Source organism: Monodon monoceros, unplaced genomic scaffold (genome assembly GCF_005190385.1).
Source record: "Monodon monoceros isolate NGI ecotype Baffin Bay Population unplaced genomic scaffold, NGI_Narwhal_1 Super_Scaffold_16, whole genome shotgun sequence".
NCBI classification, from domain to species: domain Eukaryota; kingdom Metazoa; phylum Chordata; class Mammalia; order Artiodactyla; family Monodontidae; genus Monodon; species Monodon monoceros.
Genome location: NW_021703772.1, coordinates 93724450 through 93750098, shown reverse-complemented (window position 1 = coordinate 93750098; position 25649 = coordinate 93724450). Strand labels below are relative to the sequence as shown.

Here is a 25649-nt window from a genome sequence, read left to right as displayed (position 1 = left end):
CAGTGAGTCATATTTTTGCAATAATAACATCAAAGATTACTGATCACGACGCCATAACAACTATAATAATAATGAAAACATGTGAAATATTATGAGAATTACCCAAGTGTGACACAGAGACATGAAGTGAGCAAACACCACTGGAAAAATGGTGCTGATACACTTGCTTAGATGCAGGGTTGCCAGAACCTTCGATTTATGAAAAAATACAGTATCTGAGAAGCACAATAAAGTGAAGCACAATAAAATGAAGTATGCCTGTACTTTGTCTACCTGTTTATAATAAGCAAACAATGCTTTTGTAATTTAAAAAATTCAATTCAGAAAAAAAATCACAACAAGTTTCACAATTTAAAAAGTTTATAGGGGCTTCCCTGGTGGCTCAGTGGCTAAGAATCCACCTGCCAATGCAGGGGACACAGGTTCGAGCCCTGGTCTGGGAAGATCCCACATGCCACGGAGCAGCTAAGCCCGCGAGCCACAACTACTGAGCCTGTGTGACACAACTATTAAAGCCCGCACGCCTAGAGCCTGTGCTCCGTGACAAGAGAAGCCACTGCAATGAGAAGCCCGCACACCACAATGAAGAGTAGCTCCCACTCGCCGCAACAACAGAAAGCCTGCGCACAGCAACAAAGACCCAATGCAGCCAAAGTTAAAATTAATAAATTTATTTAAAAAAATGTTTATAAACACCTACACTTGTTTCCAAATCCAGGAAAAGAACACATTTTTATTAGTTAACTGGACACACATCTATAATGCTTTTCCCACACTTTCCACTGCTTACCCTTTAATTGCCTCTGTAATATATTCTTTAAAGAAATAGGATAATTCAGATTTTACTCAAGCATGGATGACCAAATTTTATTTTCTATTAATAATAATTTTTAAAAGTTTCTTTCAGGTTCATAACTTATCATTACCATGTTGTGTAAAATTTTTTGGAATTGTCAAATTTGAAAAAACTTCCATCAAGTTTCTGCTATATATGAGCTGTAAGAATTGGAATTATTTACAGATTAATACTCTGGCTCTGTACCTTTCAACCTTGCTTGTCTTCCATTACTTATATCCTTCCAGAGTGAGTGCCAGAGGACAAGCTCACACTGCAGTACAACTGCCATCCTTGCACTGTGCGTATTCCTGGAAGCCATTCCTACATTGGGATGGCTAGCTATCACCTAAAAATAGCTAAAAATGGAAATTACGGAGAACCATATGAACTCAAACTAAGTGTACCCCCAATAGAGTTTCCTCTTAGCCTGATCCAAAAAATGCTCGCTGACACCCAACACCACCACACAAATATATATATATGTGTGTGTGTATACATACATATATATAAAAATACATATATATATAAATGATGGACTGAAAAAAGATCTTTCAATCTATTGAGATTAAAGTAGCCTACATCTATAAATTTGACAGGACACAAAATTGTGAAAATTGCCGAAGTCCTTCCCAGAGCCTTGAAATGGGCCTATGTAAGTGAGTGATTCTGAAGTTTAAGGTTCATTAGTTTTATGGGAAGGAAAGAAAATTATAAAACAAGTCTGTAAGTACAATGGCAAAGAAGGTGTATACATGAAAGAGGAAAGGTGTAAATGAATAAGAAAAAGAAGTTTTTTAAAGACCAAGCAGCAGCAGTATGCCTTAGGGTATAATTAAACATTTAAACATAAAGAAAATGTAATTCCTAACAACCTAAAATTAACAGCAACAACAACAAAATTTCAAATGTCTCTAAAGAAGTTAGAAAACATGAACCTTTAAAACTTTTTTTGGAATTAATATAGCCATTTTCTCATTCAGATTTACAAAGTAAGTAAAAACTCATTTCTCCTTTTCTAAACAATAAACATAAACTTTTTTGTATCTGTCTTTTTGACCATGTATAATTAAAAAGAGGCATTTCTACATAGGCACTTGATATTAGCTTATGATGATGAAATTGGAAGTTTATGGCAAAGAACATGCATGCTTATCTGTGTTCATGAACACACACACGCGCGCACACACGTGCGCACACACAGAGTTAACTTTGGACTTTGGAAATTACCCTCTGACTTCTTTTTTAGAAGTTAAGTTCCCTTGTGTACTTTTGCAGCAATCCCTTTCTTCTACTCCCAGCTCCTGGGAAACACTGATTTGTTTTCTGCTCCTACAGTTTTGCACTTTTCAGAATGGTACATAAATAGAATCATACAGTATGCAGCCTTTTAAATCTGATTTCTTTCACTTTGCATACTGCATTTGAAATTCACCTATGTTATTGAGTGTATTAGTAGTTCATTCCTTTTTATTGTGATGGATATCCATTATTGCATGGATATTTTATCATTTGTACATTCACGAGTTGAAGGACATCTGGATTGTTTCAAGTTTTAAGTGACTATAAATAAAACTGCTGTAAACATTTGCATACATATTTTTGAATGAACATATGTTTTCATTTATCTTGACTAAATACCCAAAATGGGATCGCTGGGTTGTATGTTAAGTGTATGCTTAACTTTATAAGAAATTGGCATACTTTTTCCCAAAGTTCCTATGCCATTTTGCATTCCCATCAACAATGTATGTGAATTTCAGTTGTTCAGCATCATACATTACCATCATTTGGTATTGTCAGTCTGTAAAAATTTTACCTGTGCTAATGCATGTGTACTGGTATTTACTGTGGTTTTAACTAGCACTTCTCTAATGATGAATGATGTTGAGCATCTTTTCAAGTGCTTATTTGACCTCACCTTATTTTATTGGTGAGGCCTCTCTTTCAACCATTAAAAATTTTTTTCTCTTTCTTTTATAATGGAGTTTTGAGAGATTTGATATATTATTTGATATATTCTTTTATAAATTCCTTTTTATATTTTAAAATTTATATTTTATAGACATATATGAATATATATATTCCTTTATCAAATATGTGCTTTACAAATATGTGTGTGTGTGTACCTTTTTTTTTTTTTTTTTGGCACGTTGAGGGGCATGTGAGATCTTACTTCCCCAACCAGGGATGGAACCCATGCCCCCTGCAGTGGAAGCACAGAGTCCTAACCACTGGACCATCAGGGAATTCCCACAAATATTTTCTACTCATCTGTGGCTTGTCCATTCATTCTCTTACCAGTATCTTTGGAAGAGACCTTTTCAATATTTATGAAGTAAAATTCATCACTTTTATCTTTCACAGTTCATGTTTTTTGTGTCCTATATAAAAAAATGTTTGCCTAACCCCAGGTCACAATGTGTTTTTCCTTTATTTTCTTTGAGTTTTATAGTTTTAGGTTTTATATTTTAGTTTACAATCCATTTTTAATTGATTTTTTCAATTTTTAAATTATGGTAAATACACATAATATAAAATTTACCATCTTGACCATTACTAAGTAAACAGTTCAATGGTATTAAATAAATACATAATGCTATACAACCATCACCACAGGTCATCTCCACAACTCTTTTCATCTTGTAAAACCAAAACTCTATGCCCATTAAATAGTAACTCCTCATTCCCTCTGACCTGCAACCCAGGGCAACCACCATTCTACTTTCTGTCTCTATGATTTTGACTACTCTAAGTACATCATATAAGTGGAATCATACAGTATTTGTCTGTTGGAGACTGGTTTATTGCACTTAACATAATGTCCAGGGTTCATTCATGTTGTGGCATATGTCGGAATTTCCTTCTTTTTTAAGACTGAAAATTCCACTGGATGTATAAACCACATTTTGCTAATCTATTCGTCCATTGATGGACACTTGGTTTGCTTCCATGTTTAACTTATTGTGAGTTACACTGCTATGAACAAGGGTACAAATATCTCTTCAAGACCTTGCTTTTAATTCTTTTGGGTATATACCTGGAAGTGAAATTGCTGAATCATATGGTAATATGAGCTCACTGCCTTCTGGCCTCCAAAGTTTCTGATAAAACATCAGCTGATAATCATTTTAAGGATCGCTTCTATGTGGCAAGTTGCTTTGCTCTTGCTATCAAGATTCTCTTTGTCTTTGTCTTTAGAAAGCTGGATATGGGCCACCTTCAGTTTATCTTATTCTGGAGTTTGTTGTGCTTCTTGGATGTTTATAATCATATCTTTCATCCAATTTGGGAAGTTTTTAGTCCTTATTTCTTCAAATATTCTCAGTCCCTTTTTTCTCTCTTCTCTTGGGACTCTACAATCCACCTGCTGCTCTGTTCCATGGTTCACACAGATCCCTTAGGTTCTGTTCACTTTTCTTCATTCTTTTTTCTTTCTGTTCCTCAGACTTGAAAATTTCCATTGTCCTATCTTCAAGTTCTCTGATTTCTTAATTCTGCTTGCTCAAATGTGCCTTTGAATTCCTCTAGGAAAATTTTCCTTTCAGTTATTTTACTTTTCAGATACAGAATTTCTTTTAAGAATTCTTTTTTAGGTTTTCTATCTCTTTATTAATATTTCCATTTTGTTCATTCATCATTTTCTGGACTTTCTCCACATCTTCCTTTAGTTCCTTTGAGAATCTTTGAAACAGTTGTTTTAGTCTTTGTCTAGGAGATCTGCCATCAGGTCTTTTCCGGGGCAGTTTCTATTTTATTTTTTTCCTATGAATGGGCCATACTTTCCTTTTCCTTTGTATGCCTTGTGATATTTTTGTTGAAAACTGGACATTTGAATCTAATAATATGGTAACTCTATAAACCAGATTCTCCCCTTCCCCATGTTCTACTGGTTTTTTTTGTTGTTATTGCTTATTGTGGTTTTGTTTTTCATTTTTCTTTTTTAAATTTTTGTAGACTGTCTCTGTGCTAAGGATCTGCCTGAGGTATAAACTTAAGGTCTTTTCAGTTCTTTTCTGAGCCTGTGCCTTTTCCTGGGCATATGTGGTCCCTTTCAAATGTAACCCATGTGTATAGTTATTTTTGAATGCCCTAATGTCTGGCCCCCAAAAGGGGAAAAACAGAAAAGTGAAGGGAGGAGGTAAATGGCACTAACCTCTTAAATTACCTGGAAGTGACATAATCTGGAGGGGGAAGGGCTTGCAATAATAGGGAAAGGTGAAACAACAATGGATGCTCCCACTTCATCTGCACTTCCGTGATCAGAAGCAGCAATCAGTGATCAGAGTACAGATCTTTGATAATATGGAGAACAGGGGCCTATTTGCCCAGCCTGGCTCCCACAAGCTGTGTGCAAGTTGCTCCAGGAACATGTATATAGCTGTCTGCCATGAGGCTGGAGATGGGTGATGGGTAGCTGTTTACTGTGGCAAGAGTTGGAATTGGCTGAAATTAACCACAGTTTATTATCTAAGTCTTCCCCTGGAAGTTGCAAGTCTTCAATATACTCCAGATTTTCAAAATACTGACATCAGACAAACTCTGCCAGTGCAATTATTGTCTAGGTGGGGAGACAGATTCCTGATGTTTCCTACCGCATCACTTTCCAGAATCCTCTAAAACCCATTTTTAGTTAAATTTTACATAAGGTGTGAGAAATGAACTGAGCTGCTGCTGCTGCTTTTCCTTCTTTCTTTTTTTTTTTTTTTTTTTGCATTTGTATATCTAATTGTTCCAGAAACATTTGTTGAAAGACAACTTTCTCCATAGGACTGCCTTGCATCTTTGCCAAAACTCAATTGACTACCAGGCTTCCAGGTTGGTGAACACATGGAGATTTCGGGGAGAGTGGAGCACCTAGAGAGGGCATGGTAGCTCCACACCCTTTCCCCATACCTTGTCCTGTGCATCTCTTCCATCTGGCTGTTCCTGAACACTTAGGACAAAACTGGAATTTCTGACAAGACTAAGGAGGACCCGGGAAGAAAATTAATGTCAAAGAGTCTAGAGGCCCAGAGCTTCGTTTGAGCCCTTGAGAATCCATGCTTCCCTACCTGACCCTGGAACCTGGCCCTGAAGGTGTTAAGCCAACCTCACATTATCAGCCTTGACTTGGATGACTGATCCTAAAAAGAATTAACAAAGGCCTAGAAAAAAACAGCAGAAAGAAAGAAATTCAACAGAATCTGGCAGTAAGCTATACCTCAGGACAAGCAGAAAGTAAGATTTAACATACAATCTTCAGTTCACCATATCTCTTTTTTTCCACATGATCCAAGAAGGTGCTGCACAAACAAAAGACTCTGTATCTCCCAAGAAATAACTCATGAGACGTTAATGAGAAAATCCCTTCTTCCCAGAGCGTACCCTCATGACACCTTAATTCTGAATGAACTGGACCATAAAAGCAAATCAAGACCTATGTCACCAGACTAAGGACATTCTGAGGAAAGCTGGATTCCGCTCAATTCCTCTCATTCAATATCTAGAAAACAATGCTCTATTCTTGTAAAATGGGCTCAGCAGACACAGTACAGGAGAATTCCAACTATTAGTTAATTAAGGGAAGGACTAAGGTTGTAAAAGGGAGTGACAGAGAAACAAAGGGAGGAAACAAAATAAGAGAAACAAAAGGAGATGAAGTAGAGGCAGTTGGGCTGGCATCATAGTCATGGCGGGAGGCAGAATGCATGGTATAGTAAAAATTCTACTGGTAATTTGATTATTATTGCATTGAATCTATACAACAATTTGAGAAAAAAGGTCATTTCAAAAACATTGAGTCTTCCAGTCCATGAACACAGTATTCCACTTCACTTATTTAAATCTTTCATTTTTTCCTTAATGTTTTATAGTTTATACATATCTAACTTTATAAGAAACAGCCAAACTTTTTTTCCAAAGGTGGCTGTAGCATTTCGTTTTCCCACTACAATATTTGAGTGTTTAACAACTAAACAATTTGACAAATGATAGAAATTGGAGAAATTTAGAATATTCCATTTTCATATTAAATAATGATAAACCATATATGTAATCCAGTGTGTAGTTCTGCTTCTATCACCCAAGAAGAATACCACAGACTAGAAAATGTTTAGAAATGGTAATAATTTAATGTAAATATGCCAGAGGGTGGGCTTCCTTGGTGGCGCAGTGGTTGAGAGTCCGCCTGCCGATGCACGGGACACGGGTTTGTGCCCCGGTCTGGGAAGATCCCACGTGCCGCAGAGCGGCTGGGCCCTTGAGCCATGGCCGCTGAGCCTGCGCGTCCGGAGCCTGAGCTCCGCAACTGGAGAGGCCACAACAGTAAGAGGCCCGCGTACCGCAAAAAACAAAAAAAATGCCAGAGGGAAAAAATGAAGTAGGGAAGTTCTATTATAGGAAGATAGAATGAAAAATTGGAATTATTCAGAGTGAAAACACTAAGAGAACTTACAAACAGAACTGATAAAGAGCAACAGTCTAGATAAATAAAACATAAACTTGTTCCCCAAATCCTGAAATATTAGGATGCTCTGAAACTCAAGAAAGGTATCACCATGAAAAGAGCAGACTGTACATTACAATGTAATCAAGCTGTGGAAAAGAGGAATCAATAAATTGTGATTTTTTTTCACCCTAACCATAGTCAGTTGATGGAATGAAAGATATGGAAAATACTGGAAGAAACATGAAGAATTTATTTCTTCAATGCAGTCAGACAGTTGGTTTTGGAAATGTTTAACATTTAGGGAACTAACTGTAGAGATAAAGAATTTTAGAAAGCCCAGTGTTCTGAGATAAAATATGCTGCTCAGAAGACCTTACATGTTTACCAGTATAACTGGACAATCGAGTGCTCTAAACTTGAAACTGCAGGAAGAAAAAAGAGGCTGCTGTATTGGTTTAAGACAGTATAGGAATTCAGATGCAGCTGAGCCACGTGCATGGGACAGATGGCTTCTCAAGAGTGTGTTCATCTCCTGTTAGTAAAGCTCTTTGAGCTCTGTAAAATAGCAGATTCTGAAGCACTAGGAATCAATTCAGTGAAAAGGAGTTCAAATGTGTAGAAGAAATTCACATAGATGGAAGTAATGTTTTGTGTTTCTTAAGCAAACCAAATCTTAAGATGTATTTGAGGGACTTCCCCGGTGGTCCAGTGGGTAAGACTCCGTACTCCCAATCCAGGGGGCCCAGGTTCGATCCCTGGTCGGGGAACTAGATTACGCATGCATGCCGCAACTAACAGTTTGCATGCCACAACTAAGAAGCCCGCATGCCACAACTATGAAGCCTGTGTGCCGCAACTAAGAAGCCTACATGCCTCAACTAAAAAAGATCCCACATGCCGCAACTAAGACCTGGTGCAGCCAAAATACATAAATAAATTTTTTAAATTAATTAATTAATTTTATCTTTGGCTGCATTGGGTCCTTGTTGCTGTGCTCAGGCTTTCTTTTATTTGTGGTGAGCAGGGGATACTCTTCGTTGTGGTGTGTGGGCTTTTCATTGCAGTGGCTTCTCTTGCTGTGGAGCACAGCCTCTAGGTGCGCGGGCTTCAGTAGCCGTGGCATGTGGGCTCAGTAGTTGTGGCACACAGGCTCTAGAGCACAGGCTTAGTAGTTGTGGCACACGGGCTTAGTTGCTCCGCGGCACACGGGATCTTCTCGGACTGGGGCTCGAACCCGTATCCTTTGCATTGGCAGGCGGATTCTTAACCACTGCACCACCAGGGAAGCCCCAATAAATAAATATTTTTTAAAAATCACAATGAGATACTACTTTGCACCCATTAAAAAGAAAAAGATGTATTTGAATCATCAAAGTAATTGTGGTCAGGACCAAAAACAGGTGAAAAAACTGAGGCAAACTACTCACCTAAATAAAGTACTTCTGGAATTACAGAGATAAACAAACATATGAATCCAAGAACTGTTTTTCTGGCTATTTAGATAAATTTGGGAGCAAGTTAAAAATCTCCCTGGATCTATGAAAATATATTATGTCACAAAATAACTCAAAATTTTAATGTAACTTAGAAACACCATGAAAATCTGAGATTAGAATCATGAATACCCAGAGTGTAAGCTCCTTAATGGCAAGGACCATATCTTATTAATCTTTGCATTCCTAGCACCCAGCATTGTGCCTAACATATAATAAGTAGCTTATGAATTAATGCATAAATGGATGAACTGACTAATGAATACACCCCACAGTTCTTGAGAAGAGCAATTCTTTAGCAAGCAAAAACCGAAGCAACAACCAGAGTTTGGAAAGGTACATGTGGTTAAATGTGGGAAATTAATCATATTTATTACTTGTTTCTATGAAAACCCTTCTAACATGAAAGGAAAGGAATTTAAAAGGTATTACAGGGGCTTTCCTGGTGGTGCAGTGGTTAAGAATCTGCCTGCCTATGCAGGAGACACAGGTTCGAGCCCTGGTCCGGGAAGATCCCACATGCTGTGGAGCAACTAAGCCCGTGTGTCACAACTACAGAGCACTGCGCTCTAGAGCCCAAGAGTCACAACTACTGAGCCCACGTGCCACAACTACTGAAGCCCGTGCGCCTAGAGCCCGTGCTCCGCAACAAGAGAAGTCACTGCAATGAGAAGCCCGTTCACCGCAATGAAGAGCAGCCCCCGCTCGCCGCAACTACAGAAGGCCCATGCACAGGAACGAAGACCCAATGCAGCCAAAAATAAATAAATTAATAAATAAATAAATTTTTTTAAAAAATAAAATGTATTACATAATAAGAACAAAGAGAATAAGAGAGAGAGAAACAGAAGACGAGGATTTCAAGCAATTTTTGGAAAAGGGAAAGTAAGTACAGGAGATGTCCTGGTTAAAACATGGTGAACTGAACACAAATAGTATCCTCAATCAAAATGAGTCCAAAGACATAAAGATATATTAACCCACCAGGACAAACAGAATGAAAGAGAAACAGCAAACAATGTGAACATACTTCTAGAAGCAGAAAATAAAGTGAAGAAGCTAACGAAACAGAGAAAGCTGAATACCAAGGACCTAAAAAGGGGTGTCCACAAAATCCCAGAATGTCTCAGGAATTAAAAAGATCAGGTACCTTAGAAGGTGGGGATAAGTGTGACATGATAGCTAAAAATGGGGACACTGGTTGAAAGACTGTATAAGGCATGGTGACATGCCCTGATTCTCTCCCCATCCCATGCCACCCTGTTACTATCCCCCACCATGAGATTATAGTTTTATTCTGCAAGAGAAATTGAACCAAAGTTTAACCTAGGGAAACCAAAAACAGTAGAAGGTAGGGGAAAGCTGCCATATGGAAACCAGATAGATTGAGATAAAGTCTACATACTAAGCATTGAGTACATTATTCTCCTTCCCTTGTTCATGCCAAAAACATGGTAGCCAGGTTTAAACCTCCGTAACACTCACAGCAGAAGAATGGACAGTTCTTTGTTTCTTTTAAAAATTTAAAAGGTCAGAAAGATGTCCTCCACATAATGACATTTGGGGATTCCCCAATGAAAACCTCATCCTTTTCTAGTCAAAAAGCTCTTCTAATGAGCTTTTTAACATCAGTTTTTAATACGAATGGCCATTAAGATATTGAGGAAAGCCTCCAATATGAACAATGAAGACCAAAACAATACCAAAACAAAAAAATTCAGAGTAAACATAAAATGCAGCAAACAGAATAAAACTTTAAAATAAAAAATAAAACAAAATAATACCGAAAACCCACCCAGCAACAACAAGCATCCAAAAAGAGGAGGTTACAAGACTACAGGGAATAAGGGGAGAAAGAGTAAGAAAGGATGGCTAACAATTCATAATAGTTTAGCTATTTTCTTTAGCTAAAACAAAAATTCAACAGAAGAACCATGTGATAAAGGAGGAAATCTCTCAAAAAAGTAAAACAAAAAATAAAAATAAAAAAGTTAAAGGACAAATATTACATAAGTAATAGGAGTTCCAGAAAGAAACATTGAAGGAAAGGGAAAGAAAAAGTTAAAATGAATAATTCCCAGACATAAGCACTCAAGTTTTGAGATTAAAGGGACCAATTAGTGTCCATCATTTGAAAAAAAGAACACAAACCTAGGCACATATTTATGAAATTAAACAGTAACAGGGTAAAGGATAATCTTACAAGCTTCCAGAATAGGGGGGAAGACAAATACATGAAACATGGAAAGGAGCAAAAGTCAGAATGGCACTATGATTCTTAATGGCAACCATGGTTGTTAGAGACAATGGAGAAATCCTTCAAATTCCTGATGAAAAATGATTTCCAAAACAAAAATCTATACCCAACCAATGTAAAAATCAAGAGATTATCTATAAGCAAACATATAAAGATTCAAAAAATGTAATTTCTGTGCACGTTTCTTAGGAAACCATTCAGGGTTATGTGTTCAGAAAAAAACAGGAAATATGCTAAGAGGAACAAAGGAAAAAAAATGTACAAATGACCCTGTAACATCTGGTCATATCAGATGGCAAGGAAGCAATTAAAGACTAGTAGGGTTCTGTCAAAAGTACCATATTGAAGACAGTCCCTTTTGTCAAATGTGGGACAATCTGACCATCAATAAAGATAATAAATAAAATGGATTGAAAAATATGAGATAAAAATAAAACCTCTCAAGCACTCAAGAGACTAGGATTAGAAGGTAATTTCTTCAACCTGCTAGTGTATGAAAAAAAACAAAATAAAATAAATGTTATGAATCATACACTGAAAAGTACATAACACCATAGAAATCAATTTAAAAATTAAATAAATGGAAACAAATCTCTGTTCATAGGTTGGAAGGTTTAATATTATTAAAGTGGCAAAACTCCCCAAAATGATCTATAGATGCTACGCAATCTCTATCAAAATTCCAGACGACGTCTTTGCAGAAAGCAACACATTGATCCTAAAATTTCGATGAAAGTGCAAGGGACACAGAGCAGCCAAAACAAACTTGAAAAAGAACAAAGTTAAAGGACTTAACTTTACTAATTTCAAAAATAAAAGCCCTCACTGGACACTATTAGAGAATGCTAGCAAAACAACTTATTATTTTGAAAACTCATAAATAAAAAGGAAAAACTAAGCATTTATCCTGCCTTTTGTAAACAAAGAGAACCACTGAGTGTCCAAATAGTGGATGAGGCATGGTTGGTTCCTTTATAGAGGCATGTCAGGTAATAAATGAAGAAAGAGTGTTAGAATATCACCATTTTGCAATATCTAATGATTTAATAAATCATGTACTGAATGTTGACAGCTACTAACATGACAAAAAGAGAGTCCTTAGATATCACAGGCCTTCTAACGGAAGAACACAACATCCCTAAAAAGTAGAATTGCTAAAAAAATTGAAATCTCTATATCAAATACAGAGGACAGAGGAACATGTCAAATAACACCATGGAGATGCAAGCAGCAAAATCCAGATTACAGAAACAATTTAGTTTCTTCAACAAATTAAAATTAACCAAATAAACAAGGAAACAGAGGAGAAACTTGGAGACTAAGAGAGACTTAGATTAAGAGAGATCTATCATTTGTAATGTGTGAGCCTTATTTGAGTACTGACTCAAACAATGGGGAAAAAACTTAAAAAACTGTACAATTATGATATTCACAAGATAACTGGGAATTGAAACACTGAGTTTTTAATGTTATTAAGGGATCATTATTAATTTTAATCTTTTAATGCATGATAATGATATAATAATTTTTGTTTAAAAAAAGAGTTCTTACTCTCTAGGTATATTTACTGAAACATTTTATGGATAAAATGTGATGTCTAGGCTTTGCTTCAAAATAATACAGGGTGGTGGAGGTAAATGAGATTATAACTAAAACAAGATTGGCCATAAGCTGACAAATGTTGATGCTCATGAAGAGTACATGGGGGGCTCATTATTTTGTTTTGTCTACTTTTACATATATTGAATTTTTCCATGATAAAACATTAAAAAGAAGACCAGAAAATAAACTAAGAAACAAAAGTCATCGAATCCAGGAATGGAACAGCAAAAGAAAATTCAGAAAGACAGCTTTGCACCATGCCTAAAGAAAAACCAGTCCAGAGTGGAGCAGAACAGGAGGCTGTGGGAGGGAGGCCTCCAGGAAATAAGAAAAAAAAAAAAAAAGAAGATAATTCTATGAGCTTGTATGGCCTTTTGGAAGTTGACAGATCTATTGAAGTCTTTGAGTAAAAAAAGAAAAAAAATAGTGATAGCTATATAGAAAACCAAAAGATGTAATAAAAGGGAATAATTAAAGATAAAAAGTTGACCAAGAAAGGAAGAGTCAGCTATTTGATTTATTAGAGAACAACATTATTTAGTCTATTTAGTCTATTTATTTAGGCAATCATATAAACACGGATACTGAATTACCAAATAATTCAAATACTGAAACAGGAATAACAGAAAAGTGATGACATGGGGTGTTTAAATTACTACTCTTTCACTTTTTAGTTTTGTGATTTGGACACGTTACTTAATCTTTTCAAGTCTCAGTTTACTCATCTATAAAATGGACATATCAATCATGTAGGATTGTTTAAAGGATTAAAGATAATACATCTAAAATACATAGCATAGTATCTTATACATAAAATGACATACCATATAGCCAATAAAAATGTATTTTAGTTACTGATATAGAAAGACATCTTAAAAATTGTGTTCAATGAAAAAGCATATTACAGAAGAGTATGCATACTATGGCCCAATTTATATAAAACTGCCTCTCTATCTCTCTACCAATCTACCTATCTAAGCGGAGAAGCTATCTAGAGGGAAAGTTACTATAATAAATTAGTCCTGGATACCTCTGGACAGTGAGAGTTCAGTTAATTTGTACTTATTTTAAAATTCTTTTCTCTTTGTTTGATTTGATAAAATAAGTATGAATCATTTTCACAAAAGCAATAAACTATCTTTACATTAGTAATATTTAAAAAATAAAAGAGATTTTAAAAAAATAAAATAGGGAGATTGGGATTGACATGTGTACACTGATGTGTATAAAATGGATGACTAATAAGAACCTGCTGTATAAAAAAATAAATAAAATAAAATTCAAAAATTCAAAAAAATTTTAAAAATATTAAAAAAAAGAAACAAACCAACAAAAACCTAACTTGAGGGTTTCAAATTTTGTATTTTGCATTAAAAAGTTCTCATCTTTCACTTTGTTACCTAAAAAAACTAATATAGCTCCATGAAACAACCCTTCATGAATTATTTACTCTCTGAGGAAAGAGAATATTCCTAGTCCATCAAAAAGTCTACAAATAATAAATGCTGGAGGGTAAAGGGTGGGGATAAAAGGAAACCCCCCTAAAGTGTTGGTGGGAATGTAAATTGGTGCTGCCACTCTGTAAAACAGTATTGAGATTGCTTAAAAAACTAAAAATAGAGTTACCATATGATCCAGCAATCCCACTCCTGGGCATTTATCGGGAAAAGACAAAAACTCTAATTTTAAAAGATAAATGCACCCAGTGTTCACAGCTGAATCACATAAGTTTTGATATGTTATCTTTTCATTTTCATTCATGTCAAAGTATTTTTTTTTTTTTAATTAAGTAATTTATTTATTTATTTTGGGCTGTGTTGGGTCTTCGTTTCTGTGCGAGGGCTTTCTCTAGTTGTGGCAAGCGGGGGCCACTCTTCATCGCGGTGCGCGGGGCTCTCACTATCGCAGCCTCTCTTGTTGCAGAGCACAGGCTCCAGACGTGCAGGCTCAGCAGTTGTGGCTCACAGGCCCAGTTGCTCCACGGCATGTGGGATCCTCCCAGACCAGGGCCCGAACCCATGTCCCCTGCATTAGCAGGCAGACTCTCAACCACTGCACCACCAGGGAAGCCCCCATGTCAAAGTATTTTCTAATTTCCCCTGTGATTTCTTCTTTGACTCATTTATTACTTAAGAACATGTTGAATTTCTATATATTTGTGAATTCCCCTAATTCCTTTCTGTAATTGGTTTCTGATTTTATTCTGCTGTGGTTGGAGAACACACTTGTGATTTTAATCCTTGTAAATTTATTGAGATTTATTTTATGGCCTAACATATGGCGTATCCTGGAAAACCTTACGTGTGCACTTGAGAAGAATGTGTATCCTACTGCTGTTGTGTAGAGCGTTCGATAGATGTCTGCCAGGTTTATTTGTCTGCTAGGTTTATAGTGTTTTTCAAGTTTTCAAAAAAAATTTTTTATTGAGTTATGGTTGATGTAAAGATTAATACAAAATTCATTTTAACAGTATATAAAAACTTTGTCCCTGTATAGGTCCAAAAATAAATAAATAAATAAAATAACTTATAAAGACAATGTTAAAGCATGAGACAAGATGATATTAAGTGAAAACAGTAGATGACAGCATCACATGTAGGCTATGTTAAACTTTAAAACTATGTAAAAATTATTAGATATATGGACAAGCGTAGAAATAAAGAAATGAAAACAATTTACTTGTTAGTATAGTTGGATTATGGTATTTTTCCATTCCATTTTTATTGTATGGTGTTATATATTTTATTGTCTTCTTGTCATATATACATATGACAATTTTACTATTTTTTTATATTTTACTATTTTTTACTATTTTACTATTTCTTATTTTACTATTTTATTATTTTTACTATATTTTTACTATTTCTTATATTAAGCCCAAATCTACCTCCCCATTAAGTTTCATTCCTTGATAATAATGTTACTCTCTGAGACCACAAAGATAAAAGTCTAATTCCTTTAAAACATGACAGATCTTTAAGTATTTAAAGACTTGTTCCCTCTAGGTCTTCTCTTTTTCAAATTCCTATAGGCTTCCTAAGATCAAGCACTACATCTTACTCATCTTTGTATTGCCGGCCGCTCTGAAATAATGTCTTAAATATAGCAGGCAATCAATAATATTAGGCATTTGTAGAGCTGAATATGAAATCCCCTCATTATTCCGGTAACCCTTTCCCAGATATGTTTTCATTTGTTAACATGCTTCTTAAAATGTGACTTTTAGTTCCCTTTCAGTTCCTTGTCTCCAGTGACCTTCTAAAATCCACTCCAATCATTCTACTCCCACAGCAATAATCGATCCTGAAAAAGAGCTCTACCTGGTAAATTCAGACCTTCCACTCTTTAGTACCTCCGTCCTCCTAGCCCTCTTGTTCACTCACACCCACTGTAGCTTTACTATCTTATCAGGACCTTTCAGTCAACTTTTACCATATCCACAATATCCTTCCTGTCTTCACATCCTTCCTCACCTTACTTTGATTTCTGAGTCCATACATTACCTTTGTTTTTATCAGTATAGTATAATTTCCCTTGTCCCACAGTCCATGCATTGCAAGCTAGTGAAAAAAAAAACACAAAATCTTGGATCGACCCAACTATAAGCCTTTTCCAAGCCTCTACCCACGCTGCTGGGAAATATACCTTAGAGAAGACTGGTTCCAGTACAAATCTAGAATTGCTGATCTCAATTGGTTATTCAGTGCTGCACCAATTCTACCACACTAATCTCATTATCTCATTCCCCCATTCAGCAAAATCTCACACCATGTCAATATTCATCAAAATCTCACACCATGTCAACGTTCATCAAACTTTTAACCCTCAACTTTTCCATCTCTCTGAAACTTTTCCAGTTTCCTAGAGAAAATAAAAGTATGCAAACTCCCTCAATTTCTAGCCAGCCCAGAAACTATGGATATTGTAAATATCATAAAGCCATAAAAAGGCTGAAGGTATTTAGGTATACAAAGAAAGGACAAATAAGTAAAGTACAAAACAATGTGTATGTTTATAACAACTAGTAAAAAATAGGAATTTGCTTGAAAAGGCACACAATTTATGCGGAAAGATTAAAAACTACACACAGTTGCCTAAAGGGAGGGAAACTGGGGTGAAAGGAAGATTTTTCAAAGTATATACGTTTCTATCGCTTTAGAATTTTGAACCATGTGAAAATGTTGTCTTAAAAATAACAAATAAAACTTGTGAATATAATCATGCGTGTCCTTTCATGCATGCAGTGGGGGGATGGGAAATTATTATTTAATGGGCACAGTTTCAGTGCCCATTAAAGTTTTAGAGATGGGGCTTCCCTGGTGGCGCAGTGGTTGAGAGTCCGCCTGCCGATGCAGGGGACACGGGTTCGTGCCCAGGTCCGGGAAGATCCCACATGCCGCGGAGCGGCTGGGCCCGTGAGCCATGGCCGCTGGGCCTGCGCGTCCGGAGCCTGTGCTCCACAACGGGAGAGGCCACAACAGTGAGAGGCCCGTGTACCGCAAAAAAAAAAAAAAAAAAAAAAAGTTCTAGAGATGGATGGTGGTGATGGCTGCACAACAATGTGAATGTACTTAATGTCACTGAACTATAAACTTAAAAATGGTTAAAATGATAAACTTCCTCAAGTATATTTTAGTGTAATAAAAAAAAACCCACAACAGTGATAACTAAAATAACAACACAAAACACCCTCCAGTGCCTTCCTACTGCTATTATGATGAAGAACAAGACCCTGTATAATATGACCCCTGCCTAACTCCACCTTGTCTTGAGACCCTCTCTTCAATTCACTCAAGAATATTCAAGCTGAACTGAACAACTTCTAGTTCCTCAAAGGCATAGCAGTCTCTCTTGCTCTGAGCCTTACCACAGAAAATTCTTCTTCCTGGAATGCAAATAAATATCACTTACTCACAGGAGGCCTCTTCTGTCCTCTCTGACCTACTTTTAGTTCACTCTATTAAACTCTGCCGTAACATCCTTTGCTTCCCTTTTATGACACTCATCACAACTATAATTATCTGGTTAGCGTCTGACTAGAAAATTCAATGAAGGCTAGGACCACTTGAGTCTTGTTCTCTAATGCATACCTGATGCCTAGCACATGGCATGGCATGTAACAAGTACCCTATAAATATTTTTTGAATGAATGGATTAATTCAAAATTAAACCATACTCCTGACAGTCTAATCAATGAGCAGAGTAGAACCATCCCTTACTCTAGATGCTCCTTTGATTAGTGTGCCCTAATATTACTTTATTTTTATCAGTTATGACAGACACTTGACTTTAATTTAGCCTAGCATTATTTAAAACCAGAAGTCTTTTTGAACTGAACTACTGATAAAAGGCGAGGATTTCTCAAATCCCTTCCACACAAAGCAGACTTTCTAAGCATAAGTGCAGAATTTATCCTATTAATTTTTATCTAGTTAGTTTTCAAACTCATCTCTGCCATCCAGTATATTAACTATTTCTCTCAGATTCGAGCCATTTGCAAATGGAGTAGACCTGACCTCTATTTAGCCATGGATTAGAACATTAAATGCAACAGTGCTAACGACAAGGTACCGTGCACTTCCATAAAAGACATTTCTTGAAGCTGACATGACCTACTAATTAACACTTTTGGAGAATGACTATAAATACCTTTATATGTACTATCACTCAGGATTTTCCCTCTCATAAAAATTTAGACAACTATTTCCTAAGAGGTAGAATGGGCACAAAATATCAGCTGTAAAGAAAGTTCAGAAATTTTGATAAATTACTATAAAGATATTCTTAACCTTTAAGCGTGATATCAGGGAGGTGGCTGCTAATAATGGGATGCATGGTTGGACTATCTATGTGTCCTTTTTTTCTATGTAAAAGAATATTTTTTAAAGTTGCCATTGCCAAAGTCTTTCTTACTGCCAGGAAAAGTGAAAAAAATATAACAGGAAGTCACATACAGGACAAGCCATTTAACCTTGCCAGGTTCCTATAAAATGACAGAGGGGGACTGCATGATTGTAAAGTCTTTCTAGCTCTAACGTGCAAATGGTTGAAACTGAATGTGCTGTCTTCTCCAAGTCATATTTGTATTTATAGCTTCTTCTAAATATAACCTAGTAGAGTGAATGATGTAAGGAATCTTAGATATGAGATGCTCTGATTGAGTAATACTTTCTCTTTTTCCTCTCAAAGCAAACCAGGTAGGTGGTTACCTACACCTAGACTTCTCATCTCAAAATCACATTCATGTAAGTATACTTCTGTTTACCATCACTTATGTATTTAATAAACTTTACAAAGGTAAAGTTACATTTTTACTCAAACTTCATTTAATTTTATTTTTAATATAGTCATGACATTTCAAGTATAAAATAAGGGTCTAGAACTGAATAACTAACCATAATTTGGCTTCTGCAAAATTATAGTGTGAAAATGACAACTTCATAGAATCCAAACATTATGGAAAAAAATTTAACATTCCATAGACTAACTTAAAATGCCAAGAAGTGCCTTGATCTGAATCAGAGTCTATGAAACCATAGGGCTTTCGAGGTAAAGAAGTAAAGGAATAACATAAAACTTTTGAAATGGAATCTGAAAGAAAATGCCTTGAGAAGCATGATAATAATCTTGAAATGGCTTTCTCTCGTAAACAGGAAATAGAACACAATCTCTCTAATCATAAAGCATTTCATAAAGATAAACTTTTCTTTGAAACAGTGTCTACATTAATAAGCAAGAAAAGGACAGGTATACACTTCTAACACTTCTAATGTCATGTGACAAGTCCTAATCAGAAAACAAAAAAAAAAAGAAATGTATTCTGACCAGTTAGGTTTTGCTAGTCCCCAAAATGTAATTAATATATTAATATATCTGTTTCATGCAGGCAAACGTTTGACATTTATAATCTGCAAGAATTATAACTAAGGGCTCCCCAACAGTATCTACCATTGTACCTATTTGGTATTATATCCTAAAACTATTTATTATTATTTGTGTAGAGGAAGACAACTGACTTTTTAATGATAACTTTGGGCTAGGACACCTTAATGAAATCTCTTTGGTTTTGAACATTTTTGAGCTCATTGTCTTGGGTCTTCTAAATAAATAATATCAGCTGCACATAATAATAATTTTGCCTTTTTCTTTCCAATTTTTTTTTTTTTTTTTTTTGCTGTATGCAGGTCTCTCACCGTTGTGGCCTCTCCCATTGCGTAGTGCAGGCTCCGGAGGCGCAGACCCAGCGGCCACAGCCCACGGGCCCAGCCGCTCCCCGGCACGCAGGATCCTCCTGGACCGGGGCACAAACCAGCGTCCCCTGCATCGGCAGGCGGACTCCCAACCACTGCGCCACCAGGGAAGCCCTTCTTTCCAATTTTTACCTCTTATTTTTCTTTTGAGTAGTTGAACTAGTTGAACTAATGCCCGGAGAATAAAGGTAAAGTGTGTGACAATTAACACCCTTGCCTTGGTTTTAGTGTTTCATGTGATGGTGGCTTTGGGATTAAAACACATACAGATACATAAACGTATATATTATATGTGTTGATATGTATATAAATATCACACATGAATAACTTAAAATTATTAAAAACTGTAATCAAAGGTGAATGCTGGGGACTTCCCTGGTGGTGCAGTGGTTAAGAATCCACCTGCCAATGCAGGGGACACGGGTTCTGAGCCCCGGTCCAGGAAGATCCCACATGCCGTGGAGCAACTAAACCCATGTGCCACAACTACTGAGCCTGCACTCAAGAGCCTGTGAGCCATAACTACTGAGCCCACCCACTGCAACTACTGAAGCCCGTGTACCTAGAGCCTGTGCTCTGCAACAAGAGAAGCCACCACAATGAAAAGCCCACACACCACAACAAAGAGTAGCCCCTGATTGCTGCAACTAGAGAAAGCCCACATGAAGCAATGAAGACCCAACACAGCCAAAAATAAACAAATAAATAAATTTATTTTTTTAAAAAAAGATGTATGCTGAACTTTATTAAATTCTATCTCAGCATAAATGGGGAAAATGAAATGAAGCTTTTCCTTTTCATTATTAACATGGCTAAATATATTAATAGACTTCCTAATATTAAACTATGACTGCATTCCTGACATAGATCCCATTTGTATATGGTTAATATATTAGGCCCTTTAATGAATATCTGGTTTATACTAATATTGACTATTTCTGCATTTATAGTCTTAAGTAGAAAAAGAGCCTTGGTTCTTTTTGTGTGTGTGCTATCTTGTCTGATTTTGGGTATCAGTGTTAAACTGCCTTCACATAAACAATTTGGAAGGATTCTTTGTATCTCTGTGCTTTAGAGCCCTTTAAAAGGCATCAGAACATCACAACCACATAGGGATATTTGAGGGAATTGTAAAAAGAAAAAAATCAAATACACACACACATACTGAGAAAAAAGATAAGGGACTCATATCATAGATAAAGACCTGATGCTCACAATATATAAAGATTTCCAGTACATCAATAAGAAAAAAACCTAATAAGCTTAGTAGAATGAAGGGCAAAGAGCACAGATAACTGACAGATAAAAGTACAAATGACTCTTACATATATGAAAAAAATGTTCAGCTTCACTTAGTAATGTGCAAGAAGACTAATGTGCATTAAAACTACTATCAAATCACACTGGCAATACAAAATAATTTCTATTTGAATATGTTGGCAAGGTGTGGGGAAAGAGACAATCTTACTGCTGATAGGAATATAAATCGGTATAAGTTTTATGAAGCATAATTTGCAAACATCTAAAAACTATAAAAATGCAAATGCCCTTTCTACCAGCAATTCCACTTCTAATAAATTTATCTTACAGATTTATTCCCATGTATATTACATGAAATATTAAAATACCTAAAAATTATTGAGAGCTCACTATGTGCCAGTCACCGTTCAAGCCTTTATAAATATAAGCTAATTTAAGTCTCATAATAACTCTGAGGAAGGAATAATTATTCTGTTTTTAGAGCTGAAGAAATTAAGGGATAGGGAGGTAAACTTATTTTCCTAAAATGAAACATCTGGTAGGCACTGAATATGAAAATAAAATACAGGTGGTCTAGCTCTAGTTTTACATGCTCTTTGACACTATAATATACTACCTCTCAACACGTGCAAGGATATTCATTGCTGCATTGTATGCAACAGCTATATACCACAAAGAAATGTCTATTAATAGTACACTGCATAAATCAATTGCAGGGCATCCAAACAGTAGAATACATGCGGCATTTAAAAAGAAAGGTCAAAGCTCTTCTAGTAACTGATATGCATGGATCTCCAATACATAGTAGGTGAAGACAGCAAACTGCAGAACAGTGTGTATGTATATTACAATACTATATATGTAGAAATAAAATGAAATAACATTATACACACATAACCACATGTGCTTTTTCACACATAAAGTATCTCCAGAAGAGAATGTTTAACTGAGAAACACAGGTGGAATGGGCACTTACTTTTCATTTTTGTGCAATGTGCACATCCATCTAGTCAATAAAAATAATTTTAAAAATGAAATACTTGAAAGGTAAAAACTAAAGAAAGACAAACTGCCATTATCTACTCCTTTTACTTATTTTATATATGGGTCATCCACCCAAGATTTTACTTCAAATTATTCCATAACTACCACAAGCTTGAAAAACACTGGAACAAAGAATAACTAACAGAGCTTAATGTTCATGGTAAATATGTGAGGATTAAAACTTACAGAAAATAGTTTGTCTTACCTGACATGTGCATTACAGTATCTTTTGGCATACTCGGTCCATGTTCCAAATTTTTGTGGAAAGAGAGCTTCAATCTGCATAAAAAGCTGTAACAATACAAGTGTTCTCAATATGTTGTAATATTTTCAAGTAAATTAGTTACTACGATAAATCCAGTTAATGAAATAGTAAAAAGTAGAAAAGAAAATCTATCTCTTTTTCATCAAGGCTCCTCCTTCCCCTCCATCCACCCAACCATGCCATCCTATTCTTCAGGAATAACTCCTATCCTTTTCTTCAATATACATTTCTATATTTTGTATGCCTATACATGCATATTTGTATATTCTCTTCTATTCACACGAAGAGGATCATATAACATACACAACTCGAATTTTGTCCCTCAAAACATGTCTTAGACATCATTAAAGTACATATATACCTAATTTTACTTAGTTTTAAAAATTATATAAGCAATGTATAATAATAATAATAAATACTGCTTAAAGGCTGCATAGCAACTCTTTATTATGTAGACGTACTGGAAAATATTTTAAAGGTCTCCTGATAATGGACATATAGACTGTTTCTAGCTTTTATGCAGTTATAAAAATTAATAACTTGGTGTAAGTCTGTGTGTATGAGTGCAAATACATAAATATATGTAGGTGTAGGTATATGTATCTACATCTACATCTATCAATCATCTCTCTATCCATCCATCCATCCATCCATCCCCCATCTGCATTTATATTAGATGGGTTTATAGGGTACATTTTTAGAAATGAAACAGGTGGGTTTAAGGTATATGTTTTTAAAAATTTGATAGATGTTACTATGCTGCACTGTAAAAAGATGGTCCCAATTTATACTCCCATCAATAGTATCATAAAATCTTTTCATTTTTATAACTTTAATAGAATGCACATAGTAGTGTCTCACTGTTAATATGCTTTTTAAAAACAACAGCTTTATTGAAATATAAATTCATATACCACTTTTACTGTTCACACTTTTAAAGTGTAAATTCAGTGGCTTTTAGTATGTTCAAAATGTGCCCCAGGGACTTCCCTGCTGGTGCAGTGGTTAGGAGTCTGCCTGCCAATGCAGGGGACACGGGTTCGAGCCGTGGTCCAGGAGGATCCTACATGCCGCGGAGCAACTAGGTCCGTGCACCACAGCTACTGAGTCTGCAATCTAGAGCCTGCGAGCCACAACTACTGAGCCCGCGTGCCACAACTACTGAAGCCCATGTGCCTAGAGCCTGTGCCCTGCAAAAAGAGAAGCTACCACAATGAGAAGACCATGCACCGCAACGAAGAGTAGCCCCTGCTCGCCGCAACTAGAGAAAGTCTGTGCACAGCAATGAAGACCCAACGCAGCCATAAATAAACAAACAAACAAACATAAATATTAAAAAAAAAAAGTACCTCGATCACCACTATCTAATTCTGGAACATTTTTATCACTCCAAAAATAAAATCTATACCCATTACTAGTCATTTCCCATTCCCCCTCTCTTCCGGTCTTGGCAACCACTAATATATTTCCATCTCCAAGAATTTGCCTGTTTTGGACATTTCATAGAAATAGAATAAAAAAATATGTAGCCTTTGTGTCTGGCTCTCACTTAGCATAATGTCTTCAAGGTTCACCCATGTTGTAGAGTATATTAGTACTTTACTTCTTTTATGGCTGTATTTTGTTTATCCATTCAGCAGTTATGGACAATGGCTTTTTTACACTTTTGGGATATCATGAATAATGCTACTATGAACAGCTGTATATTCAATTCTCTTGGGTATATACCTAGGAATGGAATTGCTAGGTACTATAGTAATTTGATTTTTAATTTATTAAGGAATTGTCAAAGTGTTTTCCAAAGTGGCTTTGTTGCTTTACATCCTTTTTATATGACAACATACTCCTAAATAACAAATTGTTCAAAAAAGAAATCACAAGGGAAATTATTTAGAAATTAGATAAGACTTTGCAATAAATGAAACTGAGGAGATAACATACCAAAAATGAGATGCAATGACAGCAGTGCTTAGAGGAAAATTTATATCTGTATATGTCTGTATTAAGAAAGCTCTCAAATTAATAATCTAATTTTTAACCTTAAAACACTGGAAAGAAGAGCAAACTATACGCAAAACAAACAGAAGGCATAATATAACATAGATTAGAATGGAAATGAACAAAATAGAGAATGGAAAACAACAGAGAAATAAATCAATGAGACCAAAAGTTGGTTCTTGGAGAGATCAACAAAATTGACAAAACTTTAGCTCCAACGACCGAGAAAAAAAGAGAGATGGCTCAAATTACTAAAATCAGGAATGAAAGAGGGGACATCACTATCAACCTCACAGAAATACAAAAAATTATAAGGGAATTCTATGAACAATAGTATGCCAATATATTAGGTAACTTAGATGAAATGAACAAATTCCTAAAAAGACACAAAGTACCAAAACTGACTCAAAAAGAAACAATCTGAATGGACATTATTCAATGAAGAGAATGAGTTGTTAACCTAAATCGACTCACAAAGAAAAGTTCAGGCCCATATAGCTTCACCATCAAATTCACCAAATATTTAAAAAAGAAGTAGTACCAATGTTTTGCAAACTCTTCTAAAAAATAGAAGAGGAAGGAACACTTTCCATCTCATTCTTTGAGGCCAGTATTACCTTAATAACAAAATTGGACCAAGATATAATTTTAAAAAAAACTACAAATCAATATCTCTTATGAATACAGACACAATAATCATCAACAAAATATTAGCAGACTGAATCTAGCAACATATGAAAGGATTATATATCACGACCAAGTGAGATTTATCTTAGAATGCAAGGTTGGTTTAACATCCGAAAATCAATGATTATAATACACCCTATCAATAGAATAAAGGACAAAAAAAATATAAGTACCTCAATAAATGCAGAAAAAGCATTTGACAAACTCAATATCCTTTCATGATTAAACACTCAATAAACAAGAGGTAGAAAGGAACTTAACTGATAAAAGAAATTTACAAAAAACCACAGGTAACACAGGTAATACTTAAAGGTGAAAGACTGAGGGCTTTCCTCCTAAGATTAGGAACAAAATAAAGATGCCCATACTTGCCATTTCCATTCAAAATTGTACTGGAAGTTCTAGCCAGGGAAATTAAAGCAACATATATATGATCCTGTCTACAAAAAATCCTAAGGAGTCCACTAAAAACTACTAGAAATAATAAATGAGTTCAGCAAGGTTTCAGGATACATGATCAATACATAA

The 25649-nt window shown here is 35.6% G+C and overlaps 1 protein-coding gene across 5 annotated transcripts in view; it reads right to left on the bottom strand.

The window, feature by feature from the left end:
• Positions 1-25649, bottom strand: part of ZRANB3 (zinc finger RANBP2-type containing 3) — a 263665-nt gene that overhangs the window by 89748 nt on the left and 148268 nt on the right. For all 5 annotated transcript variants that reach the window (XM_029224581.1, XM_029224584.1, XM_029224586.1 and 2 more), the window contains one exon: positions 22377-22462. In XM_029224581.1, coding sequence (XP_029080414.1) covers positions 22377-22462 — 86 coding nt within the window. The remainder of the gene's footprint in view (positions 1-22376; positions 22463-25649) is intronic.